Genomic DNA, 24,177 nt, shown 5'->3' on the forward strand with positions numbered 1-24,177 from the left:
CCACAACATGATGCTGCCACCCCCGTGCTTCACGATTTGGATGGTGTTCTTTGGCTTGCAAGCCTCCCCTTTTCCTCCAAACATAACGATGGTCATTATGGCCAAACAGTTCTATGTTTGTTTCGTCAGACCAGAGGACATTTCCAAAGACCAAAGTACGATCTTTGTCCCCCAGATGGAACGTGGTACCTTCAGGCATCTGGAAATTGCACCCAAGGATAACCAGACTTGTGTAGGTCTACAATTTTTTTTCTGAGATCTTAGCTGATTTATTTTGATTTTCCCATGATGTCAAGCAAGGAGGCACTGAGTTTGAAGGTAGGCTTTTAAATACATCCACGGGTACACCTCCAATTGACTCGAATGATGTCAGAAGCTTCTTAAGCAATTACATAATTTTCTGGAATTTTCCAAGCTGTTTAATGCCACAGTCAACTTAGTGTATGTAAACTTCTGACCCACTGGAATTGTGATACAGTGAAATAATCTGTCTGTAAACAATTGTTGGAAAAATTACTTGTGTCATGCACAAAGTAGATGTCCTAACAACTTGCCAAGACTATAGTTTGTTAACAAGCCATTTGTGGAGTGGTTGAAAAACGAGTTTTAATGACTCCAACCTATGTGTATGTAAACTTCCGACTTCAAGTGTGTGTGTATATATGTGTGTATGTATGTATGTATGTATGTATATATATATATATATATATATATATATACACACTCACACACACAGTTGGGCAAAAACGTATTTAGTCAGCCACCAATTGTGCAAGTTCTCCTACTTATAAAGATGAGAGGCCTGTAATTTTCATCATAGGTACACTTCAACTATGACAGACAAAATGAGAAAAAAAATCCAGAAAATCACATTGTAGGATTTTTAATTAATTGATTTGCAAATTATGGTGGAAAATAAGTATTTGGTCAATAACAAACAAGCAAGATTTCTGGCTCTCACAGACCTGTAACTTCTTCTTTAAGAGGCTCCTCTGTCCTCCACTCGTTACCTGTATTAATGGCACCTGTTTGAACTTGTTATAGCAATTATAACTATTTCTCTCTATACCATTTGTATTTCATATCTTTGATTATTGGATGTTGTAATAGGTACTTTAGTATTGCCAGCCTAATCTCGGGAGTTGATAGGCTTGAAGTCATAAACAGCGCTATTCATCCCAGCATTGCTAAGAGCTTCTGTTTGACTGAATGATTACGTGCCTGCTGCTGCCTACCACCGCTCAGTCAGACTGCTCTATCAAATGTCAAATCAGACTTAATTATAATAAACACAGAAATACGAGCCTTAGGTCATTGATATGGTCAAATCCGCAAACTATCATTTTGAAAATAAAACATTTATTCTTTCTGTGAAATACGGAACCGTTACGTATTTTATCTAACGGGTGGTAACCCTAAGTCTAAATATTGCTGTTACATGGCACAACCTGCCAAAAATCTTGCAAATTAGTTTGCAACGAGCCAGGCGGCCCAACCTATTGCATATACCCTGACTCTGCATGCAATGAAAGCAAGAGAAGAGACACAATTTCCCTAGTTAATATTGCCTGTTAACATTTACATTTACATTTAAGTCATTTAGCAGACGCTCTTATCCAGAGCGACTTACAAATTGGTGCATTCACCTTATGACCTCCAGTGGAACAGTAGTGCATCTAAATCTTTTCAGGGGGAGGGGGGGTGAGAGGGATTACTTTATCCTATCCTAGGTATTCCTTAAAGAGGTGGGGTTTCAGGTGTCTCCGGAAGGTGGTGATTGACTCCGCTGTCCTGGCGTCGTGAGGGAGTTTGTTCCACCATTGGGGGGCCAGAGCAGCGAACAGTTTTGACTGGGCTGAGCGGGAACTGTACTTCCTCAGTGGTAGGGAGGCGAGCAGGCCAGAGGTGGATGAACGCAGTGCCCTTGTTTGGGTGTAGGGCCTGATCAGAGCCTGGAGGTACTGAGGTGCCGTTCCCCTGAGGTGCCGAATTTCTGAATTTCTGAATAACATGAATTTCTTTTAACTAAATACGCAGGTTTAAAAAAAGAAAAAGAAAGGCATGTTTATGGTACATTTGTGCAACGATTGTGCTTTTTTTTTTTCCGCGAATGCGCTTTTGTTAAATCATCACCCGTTTGGCGAAGTAGGCTGTGATTGGACGATAAATTAACAGGCACCGCATTGATCATATGCAACGCAGGACAAGCTAGTTAATTCATATCAACCATGTGTAGTTAATTAGTGAATATTGATTGTTTTTTTTATAAGATAAGTTTAATGCTAGCAACTTACCTTGGCTCCTTGCTGTACTCGCGTAACAGGTGGTCAGCCTGCCACGCAGTTTCCTCGTGGAGTGCAATATAATCGGTGTCAATGAGGAGATGGGAGAGGTTGGACTTGCAGCGTGTTGAGCATCACAAATAGAACCTATTTCTATTTTAACGCCTGACTACGCATTCTCTCGCTGAGGCGCGCAAGCAATGATTGAATAACGTGTATGTGTACATTTATTTTGCAGTGTGGATGTGGTCATGATGTGAGACCTGCCCACGTTGCTGGTAGTTAAATTGTAAACAACAACAAAAAATGACTCATTGAACTCTGGTCGTCCCATTGTTTCCTATATGGAAATATCTCGCAATGTGCATATTTCAATTTTTTTTTCAAGTCTGACACCATTTTAATCATGAGAATCTCCTCTTTCTAATCATGTAAGTATGGGCAGCGAGCTCTGTTGTCATCCAATGCTAGCCCAAAATACTTTTTGCCCTTGGAACACTGAGCTCCCCCCATTGTTTTCCTATGGAGATGCATGCCGGTCTATTTCACCAAATATTTCACTATGTATATTTAGATTTTTTTCAAGTCAGGCACCATTTTAATCAGGAGAATCTCCTCTTTGTAATTATCTAAGTCTAGGCAGTGAGCTCGGTTGTCACTGATCACTAAACCAGAAATAGCCCAAAGTTTTCATTTTTTTCCTGCTTTCTCATTACGCAGACAAACACAGCTGACACCATCAAGGTACAGATGTTTACTTAATAATCTGTCGTTCTGCCCCTGAACAAGGCAGTTAACCCACAGTTCCTAGGCAGTCATTGAAAATAAGAATGTGTTCTGAACTGACTTGCCTTGTTAAATAAAAGGTATACATTTTTTTTTTTTTTATAATCGTAAATCGGCGCCCAAAAATACCGATTTCCGATTGTTATGAAAACTTGAAAACGTCCCTGATTAATCGGCCATTCCGAATAATCGGTCGACCTCTACTGCAAACACATCATTTCCCTCCCTATCTAGCTATAATGGCAGCTGTTGGGGGAAAAAACGGGAAAAATGTGCACTGTCTTCATAAAAAAAAATGTCCACCATTTTCGGAAAATTTAGGATGTTGCACACCACGTTCAGCCAAGGGTGTGCAACGTCCTAAGTTAATGGAAAACTGGTTTCATTAGGACGTTAAGGAGGAAAGTGATTCCTTTGCAGCCTGAATGCTTTATGTACAAGCCGGAACACCAGTGTATCGCCTGGAATCCACATCAATCCTAGATGATATTGCAGATCTACTGCCCGCTATTGGCTGCCTAGGCTACAGAATGTGCAGCTACAGAGTGTTACAACAGATCATGTGATTTAACCAAAGATTTATGGTGTCCATTACTGGGAGTTACAAGTTAGGTACTGTGATGTAGCACAGAGAATTTTCGGCCAATCTTAACTTGGCGATACTATCTTTGTTCTCGTTTCGGCCAAACATGTATCTTTTTAAAATGTGGGTATGTAGTTGCAGGTGGCGCATTTGAATTTAGAAAATGCATTTTTCTCTATGTAATCCAACAATGTGTACGCCGCCATCTGTCCATTTCAAATCTTCTCATTGAGAGTGAGACAGGTGGGTCCACCCCAAAGTGCCTCGCCATGATGACACTTGCCTGTCTTGATTAATGAGAGATTTGAAATAGACAAGATGGCGGCGTACACATTGTTGGGTTACTAAAAGGCCGTCCTAAGAGGAAGTTGCTGCACCCATTTCCAGTAATTCCTGTCCAAGAGTGGACATTGTTTTTTTGGTTCCACCTCTAAGACTGATGCAGGCTGCAAATATATATTCAGGAATTGGAAGTGGGAAAGTTGTGGGGATTTCCACATTTAGCAGAGAAATAACCACAAATAGGCCACTGACTGACAGCTGTCAGTGTAGCTAGCTAGCATGCTAACCTCAGCCTGACAGCTGTCAGTGTAGCTAGCTAACATGCTAACCTCAGCCTGACAGCTGTCAGTGTAGCTAGTTAGCATGCTAACCTCAGCCTGACAGCTGTCAGTGTAGCTAGCTAACATGCTAACCTTAGCCAGCTAATGAAATTTATGTCAATTTTCAGTTAAGACAGGTGTACTGTAAATCAGGTGAAAAATAATCATTTCAGAAAAAAACTACCAGCCTACCTGTGAAGTCTCAATTAAACCGTGCCTATACGACCTGTTTGTCTCTTGCCGTTTGATCATTCCAGTGAAGCTGTCTGGTTCCAGAAAACATTAATATTTGGACATGATAGAACAAAGAACCAATAATATAGCTATTTAATCATGTGCATTTTCTATCTGTCCTTGTCCTAGTCTGTAATCCCAACATGTTTCAAGCTGACCATCATTGTCCCTGTTCCCAAGCGCTCCAAGGTAACCTGCTTAAATGACTGTTGCCCTGTAGGACTCACATCTGTAATTATGAATTGCTTTGAACGGCTGATTATGACACACTTCAACACCCTAGACCCACTCCAATTCGCATTTCAAAGATGATGCAACCTCAGTTGCGCTTCACACTGCCCTCTCCCACCTGGATGAGGGGACACAACTATGTGAGAATGCTGTTCATAGACTACAGCATTCAACACCATAGTCCCTTCCCAGCTCATTACCAAGCTAGGAACCCTGGGACTGACCCATCCCTCTGTAACTGGATCCTGGACTTCCTGACGGGCCGGCCCCAGGTGGTGAGGGTAGGCAACTACGCCATGTTGACCCTCAACACGGGGGCCCCTCAGGGGTGTGTGCCTAGTCACTTCCTGTACTCCCTGTTCACCCATGACTGTCTGGCCACTCAGGACTCCAACACCATCATTAAGTTTGCTAACGACACGACGGTGGTAGGCCTGATCACAGACATTTACATTACATTTAAGTCATTTAGCAGACGCTCTTATCCAGAGCGACTTACAAATTGGTGCATTCACCTTATGACCTCCAGTGGAACAGTAGTGCATCTAAATCTTTTCAGGGGGAGGGGGGGTGAGAGGGATTACTTTATCCTATCCTAGGTATTCCTTAAAGAGGTGGGGTTTCAGGTGTCTCCGGAAGGTGGTGATTGACTCCGCTGTCCTGGCGTCGTGAGGGAGTTTGTTCCACCATTGGGGGGCCAGAGCAGCGAACAGTTTTGACTGGGCTGAGCGGTAACTGTACTTCCTCAGTGGTAGGGAGGCGAGCAGGCCAGAGGTGGATGAACGCAGTGCCCTTGTTTGGGTGTAGGGCCTGATCAGAGCCTGGAGGTACTGAGGTGCCGTTCCCCTCACAGCTCCGTAGGCAAGCACCATGGTCTTGTAGCGGATGCGAGCTTCAACTGGAAGCCAGTGGAGGGAGCGGAGGAGCGGGGTGACGTGAGAGAACTTGGGAAGGTTGAACACCAGACGGGCTGCGGCGTTCTGGATGAGTTGTAGGGGTTTAATGGCACAGGCAGGGAGCCCAGCCAACAGCGAGTTGCAGTAATCCAGACGGGAGATGACAAGTGCCTGGATTAGGACCTGCGCCGCTTCCTGTGTGAGGCAGGGTCGTACTCTGCGGATGTTGTAGAGCATGAACCTACAGGAACGGGCCACCGCCTTGATGTTAGTTGAGAACGACAGGGTGTTGTCCAGGATCACGCCAAGGTTCTTAGCGCTCTGGGAGGAGGACACAATGGAGTTGTCAACCGTGATGGCGAGATCATGGAACGGGCAGTCCTTCCCGGGAGGAAGAGCAGTTCCGTCTTGCCGAGGTTCAGCTTGAGGTGGTGATCCGTCATCCACACGGATATGTCTGCCAGACATGCAGAGATGCGATTCGCCACCTGGTCATCAGAAGGGGGAAAGGAGAAGATTAATTGTGTGTCGTCTGCATAGCAATGATAGGAGAGACCATGTGAGGTTATGACAGAGCCAAGTGACTTGGTGTATAGCGAGAATAGGAGAGGGCCTAGAACAGAGCCCTGGGGGACACCAGTGGTGAGAGCACGTGGTGTGGAGACGGATTCTCGCCACGCCACCTGGTAGGAGCGACCTGTCAGGTAGGACGCAATCCAAGCGTGGGCCGCGCCGGAGATGCCCAACTCGGAGAGGGTGGAGAGGAGGATCTGATGGTTCACAGTATCGAAGGCAGCCGATAGGTCTAGAAGGATGAGAGCAGAGGAGAGAGAGTTAGCTTTAGCAGTGCGGAGCGCCTCCGTGATACAGAGAAGAGCAGTCTCAGTTGAATGACTAGTCTTGAAACAGACGGCAATGATTCAGCCTACAGGGAGGAGGTCAGAGACTTAGCAGTGTGGTTCCAGGACAACAACCTCTCCCTCAACATCAGTAAGACCAAGGAGCTGATTGTGGACCATAGGAGAAAGAGGGGAGAGCACGCCCTATACACATTGACAAGGCTGTTGTGGAGCAGGTCAGTAGCTTCGAGTTTCTTGGCGTCCACATCACTAACGAACTAACATGGTACACACACCCACACCGTCATGAAGAGGGCATGACAGCGCCGCTTCCCCCTCAGGAGGCTGAAAAAATGTGGCATGGGCCCTCGCATCCTCAAGTTCAACAGCTGCGCCATTGAGAGCATCTTGACTGGCTTCATCACCGCTTGGATATGGATGCAAATGCATCGTCCTTGACCGCAAAGAGAGGCAGATAGCCTAGTGGTTAGAGCGTTGGACTAGTAACCAGAAGGTTGCAAGATCGAACCCACTGCTCCTAGCCCGCCATTGAAAATAAGAATGTGTTCTTAACTGACTTGCCTAGTTAAATAAAGGTAAAAACAAATAAAAAACTAAAAGAGCTACAGATGGTGGTGCGGACAGCCCAGTACATCATTGGTGCCGAGCTCCCTGCCATCCAGGAACTTTATATCAGGCGGCATCAGAGGAAGGCCCGAAAAATTCCCAAAGACTCCAGCCACCCATCCATCAACTGTTCACTCTGCTTCCATCCGGCGAACGGTACCGGAGTATCGGCAAACAGTACCGGAGTATCGGCTCTTGGACCAACAGGCTCCGTGACAGCTTATACCCCCCAAGCCATAAGACTGCTAAATAGCTGGACTGCTAATTGGTCAATTAATGGTACTCAAACTATCTGCACTGATTTGTCTTACACTAAACCCATGCACACTCACTAGACTAAACAGTGCCTTCAGAAAGTATTCACACCCCTTGAGTTATTCCACTTTTTGTTGTGTTGCAGCTTGAATTCAATTTTTTTTAAATGAGGATTTTTTTGTTGTCACTGGCCTACACTGGCACCAGAATTTCAAAGTGTGTGTGGGGTTTCTATTTATTTTTACGATTTTCCACATTGTAGAATAATAGTGAAGACATCAAAACTACGAAATAACACATGGAAACATGTAATAACAAAAAAGTGTTAAATAAATCAAAATGTTTTATATTTGAGATTCTTCAATGTAACCACCCTTTGCCTTGATGACAGCTTTGCACACGCTTGGCATTCTCTCAACCAGCTTCATGAGGTAGTCACCTGGAATGCATTTCAATTAACAGGTATGCCTTGTGAGTATAGAGACTAAGTGGAGTCGCAATTCAACAGCTTAGACACGAGAAGTATGTGGCAGGGTCTACAGACAATCACGGACTACAAAAGGAAAACCAGCCAGGTCGCGGAAACCGACATCTTGCTTCCGGCCAAGCTAAACACATTCTTTGCCCGCTTTGAGGATAACACAGTGCCACCGACTCGGCACGCTACCAAGGACTGTGGGCTTTCCTTCTCTGTGGCCGATGTGAGTAAGACATTTAAACATGTTAACTCTCGCAAGGCTGCCGGCCCAGAAGGCATCCCTAGCCACGTTCTCAGAGCATGTGCAGACCAGCTGGCTGGTGTTTTTACTGCCATATTAAATCTCTCCCTATGCAAGTCTGCTGTCCTCACATGCTTCAAGATGGCGACCATTGTTCCTGTACCTGAGAATGCAAAGGTAACTGAAATAAATGACTATCGCCCCGTAGCACTCACTTCTGTCATCATGAAGTGTTTTGAGAAACTAGTCAAGGATCATCTTACTTGTCACTCTAGACCCACTTCAATTTGCTTACCGCCCAAATAGGTCCACAGACGATGCAATCGCCATCACACTGCCCTATCCCATCTGGATGAGGAATGCTGCTCATCATTAAGCTTGAGACCCTGTGTCTGAACCCCGCCCTGTGCAATTGGGTCCTGAACTTCCTGACGGGCCACCCCCAGGTGGTGAAGGTAGGAAATAACATCTCCACTTCGCTGATCCTCAACACTGGGCCCCATAAAAGTGTGTACTCAGCCCCCAACTGTACTCCCTGTTCACCCATGACTGCGTGGCTAAGCACGCCTCCAACTCAATCATCAAGTTTGCAGATAACACAACAGTGGTAGGCTTGATTACCAGCAACGACGAGACTTCCTACAGGGAGGAGGTGAGGGCCCTCAGAGTGTGGTGTCAGGAAAACAACCTCTCACTTAACATCAACAAAAGAGATGATCGTGGACTTCAGGAAACAGCAGAGGGAGCACCCCCCTATCCACATCGACGGGACAGCAGTGGAGAAGGTGGAAAGCTTCAAGTTCCTCAGCATACACATCACAGACCAACTGAAATGGTCCACCCACACAGACAGTGTGGTGAAGGCGCAACAGTGCCTCTTCAACCTCAGGAGGCTGAAGAAATTTGGCTTGTCACCTAAAACCCTCACTAACTTTTACAGATGCACAATTGAGAGTATCCTGTCAGGCTGTATCACCGCCGGGACGCTTGCGTCTCAACTAGAGCTCTGGAAATGCAAATGCGCTACGCTAAATGCTAATAGTATTAGTTAAAACTCAAACGTTCATTAAAATACACATGCAGGGTATCGAATTAAAGCTACACTCGTTGTGAATCCAGGCAACAAGTCAGATTTTTAAAATGCTTTTCGGCGAAAGCATGAGAAGCTATTATCTGATAGCATGAAACAATACACTACAACACAAAAGACCCGCAGGGGACGTAAACAAAATAATTAGCATTTCGGCGTTACACAAACCGCACAATAAAATAGAAAACATTCATTACCTTTCACCATCTTCTTTGTTGGCACTCCTAGATGTCCCATAAACACTATTGGGTCTTTATTTCGATTAAATCGGTCCATATAAAGCCTAGATATCGTTATATGTAGACTGTGTGTGATAAACGAAAAAAACATCGTTTCAAAACGTAACGTCATTTTTTTAAATTCAAAAAGTCGACGATAAACTTTCACAAAACACTTCGAAATACTTTTGTAATGCAACTTTAGGTATTAGTACACGTAAATAAGCGATAAAATTCATCAGGAGGCGATGTAAAAATCATTAGCTGTCCGTCTGGAAAAATGTCCGGCTAGAAACTCAACCAAAATATCCGGTCCTAGACCTGAAGAAATACGGTGCCTTGCATGTGTTTGACCAAGAAAAAACTCGAAGGCAAATGACAAGACTCTAGACACCGTGTGGAAGCTGTAGGTACTGCAACCTCAGTCAATTAATTGTGGTTCAACTTTATCAATGGGTTCAAGTAGCGCATGGATATATTTTTCCACTTTCAGTGATCAGTTTTTCCTGTGCTTTTCGATGTAAATGCCGTTCTGGTAAAGCCACAGCAGTGATTTAACCAGTTTTATAAACGTCTGAGTGTTTTCTATCCACACAGACTAAGCAAATGCATATACTATATTCCTGGCATGAGTAGCAGGGCGCTGAAATGTTGGGTGATTTTTAACAGAATGTTCAAAAAAGTAGAGGGTAGAGGGAAGAGTTAAATAAAGGTGTAAAAAAAAAAACGTATCATGCATTACTTATCTCCTATTCTATTGTATTATATACTATATTATATATACAATATATTGTATTCTATTCTACTGTGTCTTAGTATCTGCTGCTCTGACATTGATCGTCCATATATTTATATATTCTTAATTCCATTCTTTGCTTAGATGTGTGTGTATTGGGTAATGTTGTGAAATTGCTAGATTACTTGTTAGATATTTCTGCACAGTCGGAACTAGAAGCACAAGCATTTCACTACAACCGCAATAACATCTGCTAGCCATGTGTATGTGACCAATAAAATTTGATATGTTAAGTTCATTTGTGGAATTTATTTTCTTAATGCATTTGAGCCAATCAGTTGTGTTGTGACAAGGTAGGGGTGGTATACAGAAGATAACCCTATTTGGTTAATGACTAAGTCCATATTATAGCAAAAACAGCTGAAATAAGCAAAGAGAAATGACAGTCCATCATTAGTTTAAGACAAGAAGGTCAGTCCATCATTACTTTAAGACATGAAGGTCAGTCAATCTGGAACATTTCAAGAACTTTGAAATATTCTTTAAGTGCAGTCGCAAAAACCATCAAGTGTTATGATGAAACTGGCTCTCATGATGACCGCCACAGGAAAGGAAGACCCAGAGTTCTCTGCTGCAGAGGATAGGTTCATTAGTTAACTGCACCTCAGATTGCAGCCCAAATAAATGCTTCACAGAGTTCAACAGAAACTGTTCAGAGGAGATTGTGTGAATCAGGCATTATTGGCCAAATTGCTGCAAAGAAACCTCTACTAAAGGACACCAATAAGAAGAGACTTGCTTAGGCCAAGAAACACGAGCAATGGACATTTAGACCTGTGGAAAATCTGTCTTTGGTCTGATTAGTCCAAATTTGAGATTTTTGGTTCCAACCGTTGTGTCTTTGTGAGACACCGAGTAGGTGAACGGATGATCTCCACATGTGTTGTTCCCACCGTGAAGCATGGAGATGGTGTGATGGTGCTTTGCTGGTGGCACTGATTTATTTAGATTTCAAGGCACACTTAACCAGCATGGCAACCACAGCATTCTGCAGCGATACGACAACCCATTTGGTTTGCGTTTAGTGGGACTATATTTATATATTTTTTTAACAGGACAATGACCCAAAACACACCTCCAGGCTGTGTAAGAGCTATTTCACCAAGGAGAGTGATGGAGTAGTGCATCAAATGACCTGGCCTCCACAATCACCAGACCTCAACCCAATTGAGATGGTTTGGGATGAGTTGGACCGCAGAGCAAAGGAAAAGCAGCCAAGTGCTCAGCATATGTGGGAACTTCTTCAAGACTGTTGGAAAAGCATTCCGGGTGAAGCTGGTTGAAAGAATTGTAAGGGTGACTACTTTGAAGAATCTCAAATATAAATCATATTTGATTTAACACTTTTTTTTGGTCACTACATTATTCCATATGTGTTATTTCATAGTTTTGATGTCTTCACTATTATTCTACAATGTAGAAAATAGTAAAAATAAAGAAAAACCCTTGGATGAGTAGGCGTGTCCACACACACACACGCGCGCGCGCGTGTGTGTGTGTTAGAGGTCGACCGATTAATCGGAATGGCCGATTAATTGGGGCCGATTTCAGGTTTTCATAACAGTCGGAAATCGGTATTTTTGGGCACCAATTTGCCGATTTAAAAAAAAATATATATAAAAAAATATATATTATTTTTATACCTTTTATTTAACTAGGCAAGTCAGTTAAGAACACATTCTTATTTTCAATGACTGCCTAGGAACGGTGGGTTAACTGCCTCGTTCAGGGGCAGAACGGCAGATTTTCACCTTGTCAGCTCGGGGGTCCAATCTTGCAACCTTACAGTTAACTAGTCCAACGCTATAACCACCTGCCTCTCGTTGCACTCCAAGGAGACTGCCTGTTACGCGAATGCAGTAAGCCAAGGTAAGTTGCTAGCTAGCATTAACTTATCTTATTTTTTTAAAAATCTACCAATCATAATCACTAGTTAACTACACATGGTTGATGATATTACTAGTTTATCTAGCGTGTCCTGCGTTGCATATTATCTGACTGAGCATACAAGTATCTGACTGAGCGGTGGTAGGCAGCAGCAGGCTCGTAAACATTCATTCAAACAGCACTTTGTTGCGTTTTGTCAGCAGCTCTTCATTGTGCGTCAAGCATTGCGCTGTTTATGACTTCAAGCATATCAACTCCAGAGATGAGGCTGGTGTAACCGATGTGAAATGGCTAGCTAGTTAGCGGGGTGCGAGCTAATTGCTTTTCAAACGTCACTCGCTCTGAGACTTCTAGTAGTTGTTCCCCTTGCTCTGCATGTGTAACGCTGCTTCGATGGTGGCTGTTGTTGTTGTGTTCCTGGTTCGAGCCCAGGGAGGAGCGAGGAGAGGGACGGAAGCTATACTGTTACACTGGCAATACTAAAGTGCCTATAAGAACATCCAATAGTCAAAGGTTAATGAAATACAAATGGTATAGAGGGAAATAGTCCTACAATTCCTATAATAACTACAAACTTCTTACCTGGGAATATTGAAGACTCATGTTAAAAGGAACCACCAGCTTTCATATGTTCTGAGCAAGGAACTTAAACGTTAGCTTTTTTACATGGCACATATTGCACTTTTACTTTCTTCTCCAACACTTTGTTTTTGCTTTATTTAAACCAAATTGAACATGTTTCATTATTTATTTGAGGCTAAATAGATTTTATTGATGTATTATATTAAGTTAAAATAAGTGTTCATTCAGTATTTTTGTAATTTTCATTATTACAAATAAATACCAATTAAATTGGCCGATTTAAAAAAAAAAAATAATAATAATAATCAAAAAATAATAATAATAATTAAATTTTGTATTTTTATATCGGCTTTTTTGGTTCTCCAATAATCGGTATCGGCGTTGAAAAATCATAATCGGTCGACCTCTAATCCACACGCTAGCTAGCTTGCTTATTCTGCTGTTTTTGTGTGTGTTGCTATGCAGGTATTTTCTCCATGGTGTCTGCCGAGAGGGGAATAGGTGCATGTTCTCTCATGACCTGACCACCAGTAAACCTTCAACCATCTGTAAGTTCTACCAGAGAGGTGTGTGTGCCTACGGAGACCGCTGCAGGTAAGATCCAATATACTGACCACACTGATGAGCTGGAATGTACAGTTACTGTATGAGTTTTATGCTCATCTATAGTGTTCAGTAAATGTGTGTTTATTATCATTGTGTGTGTTTGGACTGTCTGTGTTGTAGGTATGACCACATCAAGCCATCTGGTGGTGGTGGAGGAGGAGGGAGAGGTGTGCCCATGGACCTCCCTAACAGAAACCCCATCACTGCTGGGGCCTTCATCCCCCCTGGGGTGCCTGGACCTCTCGCCCCCACTGCACCCCAAGCCAGGCATCAGGGGGGGAAGAAACCGCTGGTGCTGAGAGATCGAGGTATGCAAGGTGGAATCTCACTGACCACATTTACATGCACACCAGTGTCCCATTATTATTCTGTTTTTGAGTTGACGCTAGGACTGGGCGATATATCAAATTAATTGGATTCATTTAAATGTATGTTTTTGCGTGATATTCGAAATGCCTGTAACAATAATCAAGGTTTTGTTATTTTTCACTTTTATGAACGTTTGTCCGCTTGTTCTCATGTTGTCTTTTTGGTCTCGTTCGCTCCTTCTGTGCTGTGCATCTTCCCATTTACACCAGAGATCTGTATATAATGACGAGATGCTCACGTCTCCGTCGTAACAATGGGAGTCGTCTCAAAGGTAGGAAGGCAGGCGACAAGCTTAAGGACAAAATAAGCCCATAGAAAAGCTTTGGCCTTATTTTGGACAGATTTTATCAAGAGTGAAACCTCTCGCTTTGCACCTTCCTCTATGGTTTACACACCACACCAAGCCCCTCCCCTTCCTCTCACGCCAACAACATTGAGAGGTCACATCTTCCCTTCTGACAAAGCGGTTTAAACTCGCTAGTTGCATTTGAGGTTTGGTCCAACAGAATCAGCCATATCAGTCAACTTCTCCTCTAGTACAGTAAAATGAATTTTTCTACCCTTTTTGTCTCAACTACTCTAAATGCACGCAGAGCAGACACTCTTGTTTATTAGTATCAATGAACATTGATTATTGAAAATGAATGCTCAGTTTGTCCCACACGGCGTTGGGGTACCACTGTAATACTAGCTGCCTAGTCTGCAATAAGCATAAAACACAATTATAAATATTTTTTTATTGCTTTTTTCCCCCGCATTATTTAACTTATTTAGTACATAATGTTGCTGCCACCGTCTCTTATGATTGAAAAGATCTTCTGGAAATCAGAACAGCGATTACTCACTTCGAACTGGATGAACATTTTTTTTTTTTTAAGTCCGACGCAAAGGATATACTGCCTCTCCGAGACCAGGACCAAATCTCAGTCATTCGTGTGAAGAAAAGAAGGAAATTCAGGGGGCCTTGTGAGCATTTGTCTGCGAGTGGGTAACCCGCCTCTACCATCCATTCTATTGGCCAACGTGCAATCACTGGAAAATAAACTGGATGATCTCCGCCTGAGACTATCCTACCAACGGAACATAAAAATGAAATATTTTATGTTTCACGAGTCGTGGCTGAACGACGAGCGGATAATATTATTTTGGCTGGGTTTTCTGTGCATCGGCAGGACGGAACAGCTGTGTCTGGTAGGACGAGGGGTGGGTGTGAAACTATTTGTCAATAACAGCTGGTCTACCAAGTGTTTTCCACACTATCTACCAAGAGAGTTTTCATCTATATTTTTCGTAGGCGTTTATTTACCACCACAAACCGATGCTGGCACTAAGACCACACTCAACCAGCTGTATAAGGCCATAAGCAAACAAGAAAATGCTTATCCAGAAGCGGCGCTCCTAGTGACCGGGGACTTTAATGCAGGGGAACTTAAATCAGTTTTACCTCATTTCTACCAGCATGTTACATGTGTAACCAGAGATAAAAAAAAAAATGTTAGCCCACCTTTACTCTACACACAGAGACGCATACAAATCTGACCATAATTCTATCCTCCTGATTCCTGCTTACAAGCAAAAACTAAAGCAGGAGGTACCAGGGACTCGTCAGATGACGCGGATACTACGCTACAGGACTGTTTTGCGGGCACAGATTCGAATATGTTCCAGGATTCATCCAATGGCATTGAGGAGTATACCACCTCAGTCATCGGCTTCATCAATAAGTGCATCGACGATGTCGTTCCCACAGTGACCGTACGTACATATCCCAACCAGAAGCCATGGATTACAGGCAACAGAGCTGCACCTTTCAAGGATGGGGACACTAATCCAGACGCTTATAACATATCCCACTATGCCCTCAGACGAACCATAAAACATGAAAAGTGTCAATACAGGACTAAGATTGAATCCCACTACACTGGTTCTGTTCTAAAGCATAATGACTAAAGCATGGACAAAGCATAATGCTAAAGCATGTGGTATATACAATTTAGATTAAGTCAAATGCATAAGCAAATTAGTTACAAATAATAAGGGGTGTCTGTTTATAGTGACTTTGTTTTCAACCTATTGCACCCACAAAGCTCATCACTAAGCTAAGGACCCTGGCACTGAACCCCCTCCCTCTGCAACTGGATCCTGGACTTCCTGACGGACCGCCCCCAGGTGGTAAGGGTAGGCGGCATCATATCTGCCACACTGATCCTTAACACGGGGCCCCTCAGGGGTGTGTGCTTAGTCCCCTCCTGTACTCCCTCTTCACCCACGACTGCTTGGCCAAGCACGAGTCCGACACCATTAAGTTTGCTGGTGACACAACAGTGGTAGGCCGGGTGGTAGGCCTGATCACTGACAACGATGAGACAGCCTATAGGGAGGAGGTCAGAGACCTGGCAATGTCGTGACCGCTCGAGCCTGTGGATTACTGAACATAACGCGCCAACCAAATGGAGGTATTTTGGATATAAAAATAATCTTTATGGAACAAAAGGAACATTTATTGTGTAACTGGGAGTCTCGTGAGTGCAAACATCCAAAGGTCATCAAAGGTAAGCGATTAATTTGATTGCTTTTCTGACTTTCGTGACAAATCTACTTTGCTGCTAGCTGTTTGTAATGTTTTGTCTGCTGAGAGAGATGTCCTTACATAAACGCTTGGTTTGCTTTAGCTGCAAAGATTTTTTGAAATCTGACACGCCAGGTGGATTAACAGCAAGCTAAGCTGTGTTTTGCTATATTTCACTTGTGATTTCATGAAAATCAAATATTTTTAGTAATTTAAATTGAAGTTGGCACTCTGCAATTCAGCGGATGTTGAGGAAAATGATCCCGCTAGCGGGATGGGTGCGCCAAGAAGTTAAACAGCTTGGAAAATTCCAGAAAATTATGTCATGGCTTTAGAAGGCTTCTGATAGGCTAATTGACATCATCTGAGTCAATTGGAGGTGTACCTGTGGATGTATTTCAAGACCTACCTTCAAACTCAGTCCTCCTTTGCTTGCTTGACATCATGGGGAAATCAAAATAAATCAGCCAAAACCTCAGAAAATAAATTGTCGACATCCACAAGTCTGGTTCGTCCTTGGGACAATTTCCAAACGCCTGAAGATACCACGTTCATCTGTACAAATAATAGTACATAAGTATAAACATTATGTGACCACGCAGCCGTCATACTGCTCAGGAAGGAGACTCATTCTGTCTCCTAGAGATGAACGTACTTTGGTGTGAAAAGTGCAAATCAATCCCAGAACAACAGCAAAGGACCTTGTGAAAATGCTGGAGGAAACTGGTACAAAAGTATCTATATCCACAGTAAAACAAGTCCTACATCGACATAACCTGAAAGTCCTCTCAGCAAGGAAGAAGCCACTGCTCCAAAACCGCCATAAAAAAAAGTTTGACTACGGTTTGCAACTGCACATGGGGAAAAATATTGTACTTTTTGGAGAAATGTCCTCTGGTATGATGAAACAAAAATAGAACTATTTGGCCATAATGACCATCATTATGTTTGGAGGAAAAAGGGGGAGGCTTGCAAGCTCAAGAACACCATCCCAACCGTGAAGCACGGCGGTGGCAGCATCATGTTGTGGGGGGGCTTTGCTGCAGGAGGGACTGGTGCACTTCACAAAATAGATGGCATCATGAGGGTGGAAAATTATGTGGATATATTGAAGCAACAGCTCAAGACATCAGTCAGGAAGTTAAAGCTTGGTCGCAAATGGGTCTTCCAAATGGACAATGACCCCAAGCATACTTCTAGAGTTGTGGCAAAATGGCTTAAGGACAACAAAGTCAAGTTATTGGAGTGGCCATCACAAAGCCCTGACCTCTCTCTCATATACATTTTTTTTTTGCAAAAGTGAAAAGGCGTGCGCGAGCAAGGAGGCCTGCAAACCTGACTCAGTTACACCAGCTCTGTCAGGAGGAATGGGCCAATATTCACCTTATTGTGGGAAGGTTGTGGAATGCTACCGGAAACGTTTGACCAAAGTTAAACCATTTAAAGGCAATGCAACCAAATACTAATTGAGTGGATGTAAACTTCTGACCCACTGGGAATGTTATGAAATAAATAAAAGCTGAAATAAATCATTTTCTCTACTATTATTCTGACATTTCACATTCTTAAAATGTTGATCCTAACTGACCTAAGACAGGGAAATTTTACTAGGATTAAATGTCAGGAATTTTGAAAACGGTGTTTAAATGCATTTGGCTACGGTGTATGTACACTCCTGACTTCAACTGTATCAATGATGCCGCTCTTGCTGCTGGTGATTCTCTGATCCACCTCTACGCAGACGACACCATTCTGTCTACATCAGGCCTTTGGACACTGTGCTAGCAAACCTCCAACTGCTTTTAAATGCTAGTGAAACTAAATGTATGCTCTTCAACCAATTGCTGCCCGCACCCTCCCGCCTGACTAGCATCACTACTCTGGACGGTTCTGACCTCAAATATGTGGACAACAACAAATACCTAGGTGTCTGGTTAGACTGTAAACTCTCCTTCCAGACTCACATTAAGCATCTCCAATCCAAAATTAGAAATCAGCTTCCTATTTCGCAACAAAGCCTCCGTCAGTCATGCTGCCAAACATGGGGCAGGGTAGCCAAGTGGTTAGAGCGTTGGACTAGTATGCGGAAGGTTGCAAGTTCAAATCCCCGAGCTGACAAGGTACAAATCTGTCGTTCTGCCCCTGAACAGGCAGTTAACCCACTGTTCCTAGGCCGTCATTGAAAATAAGAATTTGTTCTTAACCTGTTGCTTCTACCCGGGACGCTTGCGTCCCAACTAGAGCTCTGGAAATGCAAATGCGCTACGCTAAATGCTAATAGTATTAGTTAAAACTCAAAAGTTCATTAAAATACACATGCAGGGTATCGAATTAAAGCTACACTCGTTGTGAATCCAGGCAACAAGTCAGATTTTTAAAATGCTTTTCGGCGAAAGCATGAGAAGCTATTATCTGATAGCATGCAACACCCCAAAAGACCCACAGGGGACGTAAACAAAATAATTAGCATTTCGGCGTTACACAAACCGCACAATAAAATAGAAAACATTCATTACCTTTCACCATCTTCTTTGTTGGCACTCCTAGATGTCCCATAAACACTATTTGGGTCTTTATTTCGATTAAATCGGTCCATATAAAGCCTAGATATCGTTATATGTAGACTGTGTGATAAACGAAAAAAACATCGTTTCAAAACGTAACGTCATTTTTTAAAATTCAAAAAGTCGACGATAAACTTTCACAAAACACTTCGAAATACGTTTGTAATGCAACTTTAGGTATTAGTAAACGTTAATAAGCGATAAAATTCATCAGGAGGCGATGTAAAGATCATTAGCTGTCCGTCTGGAAAAATGTCCGGCTAGAAACTCAACGAAAATATCCGGTCCTAGACCGGATTAGATACGGTGTCCTGTATGTGTTTGACCAAGAAAAAACTTGAAGGGAAATGACAAGACTCTAGACACCCTGTGGAAGCTGTAGGTACTGCAACCTCAGTCAATTAATTGTGGTTCACGTTTATCAATGGGTTCAAGTAGCGCATGGATATATTTTCCCCATTTTCAGTGATCAGTTTTTCCTGTGCTTTTCGATGTAAATGCCGTTCTGGTAAAGCCACAGCAGTGATTTAACCAGTTTTTTAAACGTCTGAGTGTTTTCTATCCACACAGACTAAGCAAATGCATATACTATATTCCTGGCATGAGTAGCAGGGCGCTGAAATGTTGCGCGATTTTTAACAGAATGTTCAAAAAAGTAGAGGGTCGACTGAAGAGGTTAACTGACTTGCCTATTAAAATAAAGGTTAAAAAAATAAGATAAAAAAATACCCTCGTAAAACTGACTATCCTACCTATCCTTGACTTTGACGATGTCATTTACAAAATTGCCCCCAACACTCTACTCAGCAAACTGGATGTAGTCTATGTAGCTATCCGTTTTGTCACCAAAGCCCCATATACTACCCACCACTGCGGCCTGTATGCTCTCGTTGGCTGGCCCTCACTATAAATATCTGTCGCCAAACCCACTGGCTCCAGGTCATCTATAAGTCTTTGCTAGGTAAAGCCCTGCCTTATCTCAGCTCACTGGTCACCATAGCAACACCCACCCATAGCACGCGCCCCAGAAGGTACATTGCACTGGTCATCCCCAAAGCCAACACTTACTTTTCCTTCCTGGAACGAATTGCAAACATCTCTGAAGTTGGAGTCTTATCTCCCTCTCTAACTTTATGCATCAGCTGTCAGAGCAGCTTACCCATCATTGTACCTGTACACATCCAATGTGTAAATAATACACCCTACTACCTCATCCCCATATTATTACTGTTGGGCTTCTTTTCTTGGGCTTCTATTTAATAATGAATTTTCAATGTGCACTTATAAATCATATACATTTGAATCAAAATACAGCTGTAGACAGAAGTCAAGGATCAAACATACAAATGATTTCTCTCCTGAGTTCTGCAAAATAGGAAAAGTTGCTTTTAGTCAACCCCTAGTGATGTAACTGCCTACTTCAAAACCTTCTTCACATGAGACCAAGCCCATGCATATCAAATCAAAGTTTATTTGTCACGTGCTCCGAATTCAACAGGTGTAGACCTTACAGTGAAATGCTTACTTACAGGCTCTAACCAACAGTGCAAAAATGGTATTATGTGAACAATAGGTAAGTAAAACAACAGTAAAAAAGACAGTGAACAATAACAGTTTTACAAACTTGCAGGAGAGAACAATAGTTCCAGTGTTTTCTAAGGGCTCAGCAGTAATTTTCCACTTCCGTGTGGCTTTATAGTGGTATGTCTGACTTGTCTCTTATCTCTTTCACTCCTTTGCAGGGTTCTGTGTCTATGAATCTCCTTTATCCTTGAGGTGCTTTCTCACAGACACCCTATTTTGACTGCAATAACTCACACATCTCTCAGACCGTTTCTTAGAGGCAGAGACTAGAAAATAACTGTGGAACAATATTAAACCTTATAATGCATATATATATTGCTAATCTGTAGTCCAGGACACTATAAATGTAGTGGAGGAGGGGTCTTATAGCCCTTCCCCTTCTATTAATACAACAAAAGCATAACCAGGGACTGCGGTTGAAAATTAGCTGGCTGGCTAAAACCGGCGCCTTTACTGAAACGTTGGTTAATGTGCACTGTCCCTGTAAAAAATAAACTCAAACTCAATCAATTATTATAATACATCAAACATTTGGTTCAGCCCCTATCATGACCCCAAGGTGAGCCTATCATTACTTACCCTCTTGCTCTTCTCTTGATCTTTTTTTACCCCAGTATTTCAGCCTGCACATCATCATCTGCACATCACTCCATTATTAATGCTAAATTGTAATTATCTTCGCCTCTATGGCCTATTTATTGCCTACCTCCCTACTCTTCTACATTTGCACACACTGTTCATAGAGTTTACTATGTTTCTTTTCTATTGTGTTTTTGACTGTACGTTTATTTATGTGTAATTCTGTGTTGTTTTTGTCGCACTGCTGTGCTTTATCTCGGCCAGGTCACAGTTGTCAATGAGAACTTATTCTCAACTGGCCATACCTGGTTAAATAAAGGTGAAATAAAAAATGTCATAGGTGTTGTGTGATGTTTTCATCTGATTGTTTTTAGCAGTTTATGTTATTCTTTAATAACACAGACCCCAAAGAAAATCAGGGGAGGAAAATAATAGTTTTATTCAAAAAGTACAAATCATGCTTGGAAGTAGATGGCAATTCTCCCCTGTCCTCAGTGATGCTCTCCAGTGATTCTCTCCTGTGGTTCTCCACTGTGATTATCTCCACAGATCAAAGGGACAGGATCTAGTTTTAAAATCCAGCCCTAGCCTGTGGTTGACCAATTAGAAGTCCTTACAGTACAACTGAGCAAATGGCCCAATAACAAGTATCCCATTTCAGGCTCACTGCATAGACAAATTCCTCCTATGTCTCTGACCCATTTGATAAATAATTCCATATTACAGAAAAACCACTATTTCCATTGATCGTTGTCTATTGACCCTTGGTACTCTGTCTCTGTGTTGTGTATTTATCTTTGAAATATTCTTCTATTTTCAAAAAGATCACTTCAGAAAGTAGGTTACCTGCGCAGTTCGATCCACCATAGATATTTAGCCTACTATCATTAATTTACTATAATTTAAATTAAGTTTCTGCTTATAATTTCCAACATTTGGTTGGCCATTTGTTTGTCAACTATAGTTAGATACATGCAGCTTCTCTTCTGTCTTAACTTGTTGACCTGGCCTAGAAGACTAAATCAATTAGACTTCAAGATAGTCTTACATTGATCTGTGGATCAGTGGAAAGATTGTTCCTGTACAAAATGTCCAAATGTCATGAGTTTGACTGGTTTTAAGGAAATGAAAAGCTGAGAACTAAGAAACACATTTCTTCACATAGCCATGCAATCTTCATAGACAGGCCATTCTACTGCCAATGTTTAACGAGCTTAGTGACATGGCACCGTTATAGGATGCCACCTGTCCAACAAGTCAGTTCAGCAAATTTCTGCCCTGCTTGAGCTGTTCCAGTCAATTGTAAGTGCTGTTATTGGGAAGTGGAAACGTCTAGGAGCTTCAACGGCTCAGCCGCGAAGTGTTAGGCCACACAAGCTCACAGAGCAGGACCGCAGAGTGCTGTAGCGCGTTAAAAGTTGTAACACTCAGTACCAAGTTCCAAACAGCCTCTGGAAGCAACGTCAGCACAAGAACTGTTCGTCGGGAGCTTCATGAAATGAGTTTCCATCGCCGAGCAGCCGCACACAAGCCTAAGATCACCATGTGTAATGCCAAAAGTTGGATGGAGTTGTGTAAAGCTCGCTGCTATTGGACTCTGGAGCAGTGGAAATGTATTTAACTTTTATTTAACTATGAATCACCCTTCACCACCTTGCAGTATGATGGACAAATCTGGGTTGGTGGATGCCAGGAGAATGCTACTTGCCCCGAATGCATAGTGGCAACTGTAAAGTTTGGAGGATGAATAATGGTCTGGGGCTGTTTTTCATGATTCAGGCTAAGCCTCTTAGTTCCAGTGAAAGGACATCTTAATGCTCCAGCATACAATTACATTTCTAGACAACTTTGTGGAAACAGTGTAGGGAAGGACCTTTCCTGTTTCAGCATGACAATTCCCCCATGCACAAAGTGAGGTCCAAATTGAAATGGTTTATTGAGATTGGTGTAGAAGAACTTGACTGGCCTGCACAGAGCCCTGACCTAAACCCCATTTTAACACCTTTGGGATGAATTGGAACGCCGACTGAATTGGAACGCCGATGCTGTTGTGGCTGAATGGAAGCAAGTCCCCACAGCGATGTTTTTAAATTTATTTAACTTTTATTTAACTATCTATTTACAATGACGGCCTACCCCGGCCGAAACCGGACGATGCTGGGCCAATTGTGCGCTGCCCTACGGGACTCCCAATAACGGCCGGTTGTGATACAGCCTGGAATCAAACCAGGGTCTGTAGTGACGCCTCTAGCACTGAGATGCGGTGCTACCGAGTGCTGCTGGGAGCGATGTTCCAACATCTACAGTGGCTTGTGAAAGTATTCACCCCCTTAGCATTTTTCCTATTTTGTTGCCTGGAATTAAAAATTATTTTGGGGGGGGGTTTGTATCATTTAATTTACACAACATGCCTACCACTTTTAAGAAGCAAAATATTTTTCATTGTGAAACAAACAAGAAATAAGACAAAAAAACCTGAACTTGAGCATGCATAACTATTCACCACCCCAAAGTCAATACTTTGTAGAGCCACCTTTTGCAGCAATTACAGCTGCAAGTCTCTTGGGGTACGTCTCTATAAGCTTGGCACATCTAGCCCCTGGGTTTTTTGCCAATTTTTCAAGGCAAAACTGCTCCAGCAGCTTCCAGTTGGATGGGTTCTGCTGGTGTACTGCAATCTTTAAGTCATCCCACAGATTCCCAATTGGGTTGAGGTCTGGGCTTTGACTAGGCCATTCCAAGACATTTAAATGTTTCCCCTTAACTTCTTTGTGACTGGGCGGCAGTATTGAGTAGCTTGGATAAAAAGATGCCCAGAGTAAACTGCCTGCTACTCAGGCCCAAAAGCTAGAATATGCATATACTTAGTAGATTTGGATAGAAAACACTCGGCAGTTTCTAAAACTGTTTGAATGCTGTCTGTGAGTATAACAGAACTCACATGAAAAACCTGAGAAAAGAATCCAACCAGGAAGTGGGAAATCTGAAGTTTGTAGTTTTTCAAGTCATTGCCTATCGAATACACAGTGTCTATGCGTTCATATTGCCCTTACTAAGGCTTCCACTAGATGTCAACAGTCTTTATAACCTTGTTTCAGGCTTCTGCTGTGAAGGGGGAGAGAAAGAGAGCTGTTTTAGCCAGAGGTCTGGCAGAGTGCCATTAGCTGATCACGCGTGTGCCCGTGAGCGGTGGCTGCATTCCATTTGCATTTCTAAAGACAAAGGAATTCTCCGGTTAGAACATTATTGAAGATGTATGATAAAAACATCCTAAAGATT

General features: G+C 42.6%; 1 protein-coding gene across 7 annotated transcripts in view; it reads left to right on the top strand.

Moving 5' to 3' along the window:
• Nucleotides 1–24,177, top strand: part of LOC115118617 (E3 ubiquitin-protein ligase makorin-2-like) — a 51,962-nt gene that overhangs the window by 2,777 nt on the left and 25,008 nt on the right. For 6 of the 7 annotated variants that reach the window (XR_010458872.1, XR_010458871.1, XR_010458873.1 and 3 more), the window contains exons 2-3: nucleotides 13,093–13,221; nucleotides 13,354–13,541. Coding sequence is in view for 4 of the 7 variants with exons in the window: in XM_065002131.1 (XP_064858203.1) it covers nucleotides 13,093–13,221; nucleotides 13,354–13,541 (317 nt within the window). In the remaining 3 variants the exon portion in view is untranslated. Of the gene's footprint in view, nucleotides 1–4,616; nucleotides 4,677–13,092; nucleotides 13,222–13,353; nucleotides 13,542–24,177 lie in introns of all 7 variants that reach the window. The other variant, XM_065002129.1, reaches the window with a different exon arrangement.

The sequence above is a fragment of the Oncorhynchus nerka genome, linkage group LG15 (assembly GCF_034236695.1).
Source record: "Oncorhynchus nerka isolate Pitt River linkage group LG15, Oner_Uvic_2.0, whole genome shotgun sequence".
Lineage (NCBI taxonomy): Eukaryota > Metazoa > Chordata > Actinopteri > Salmoniformes > Salmonidae > Oncorhynchus > Oncorhynchus nerka.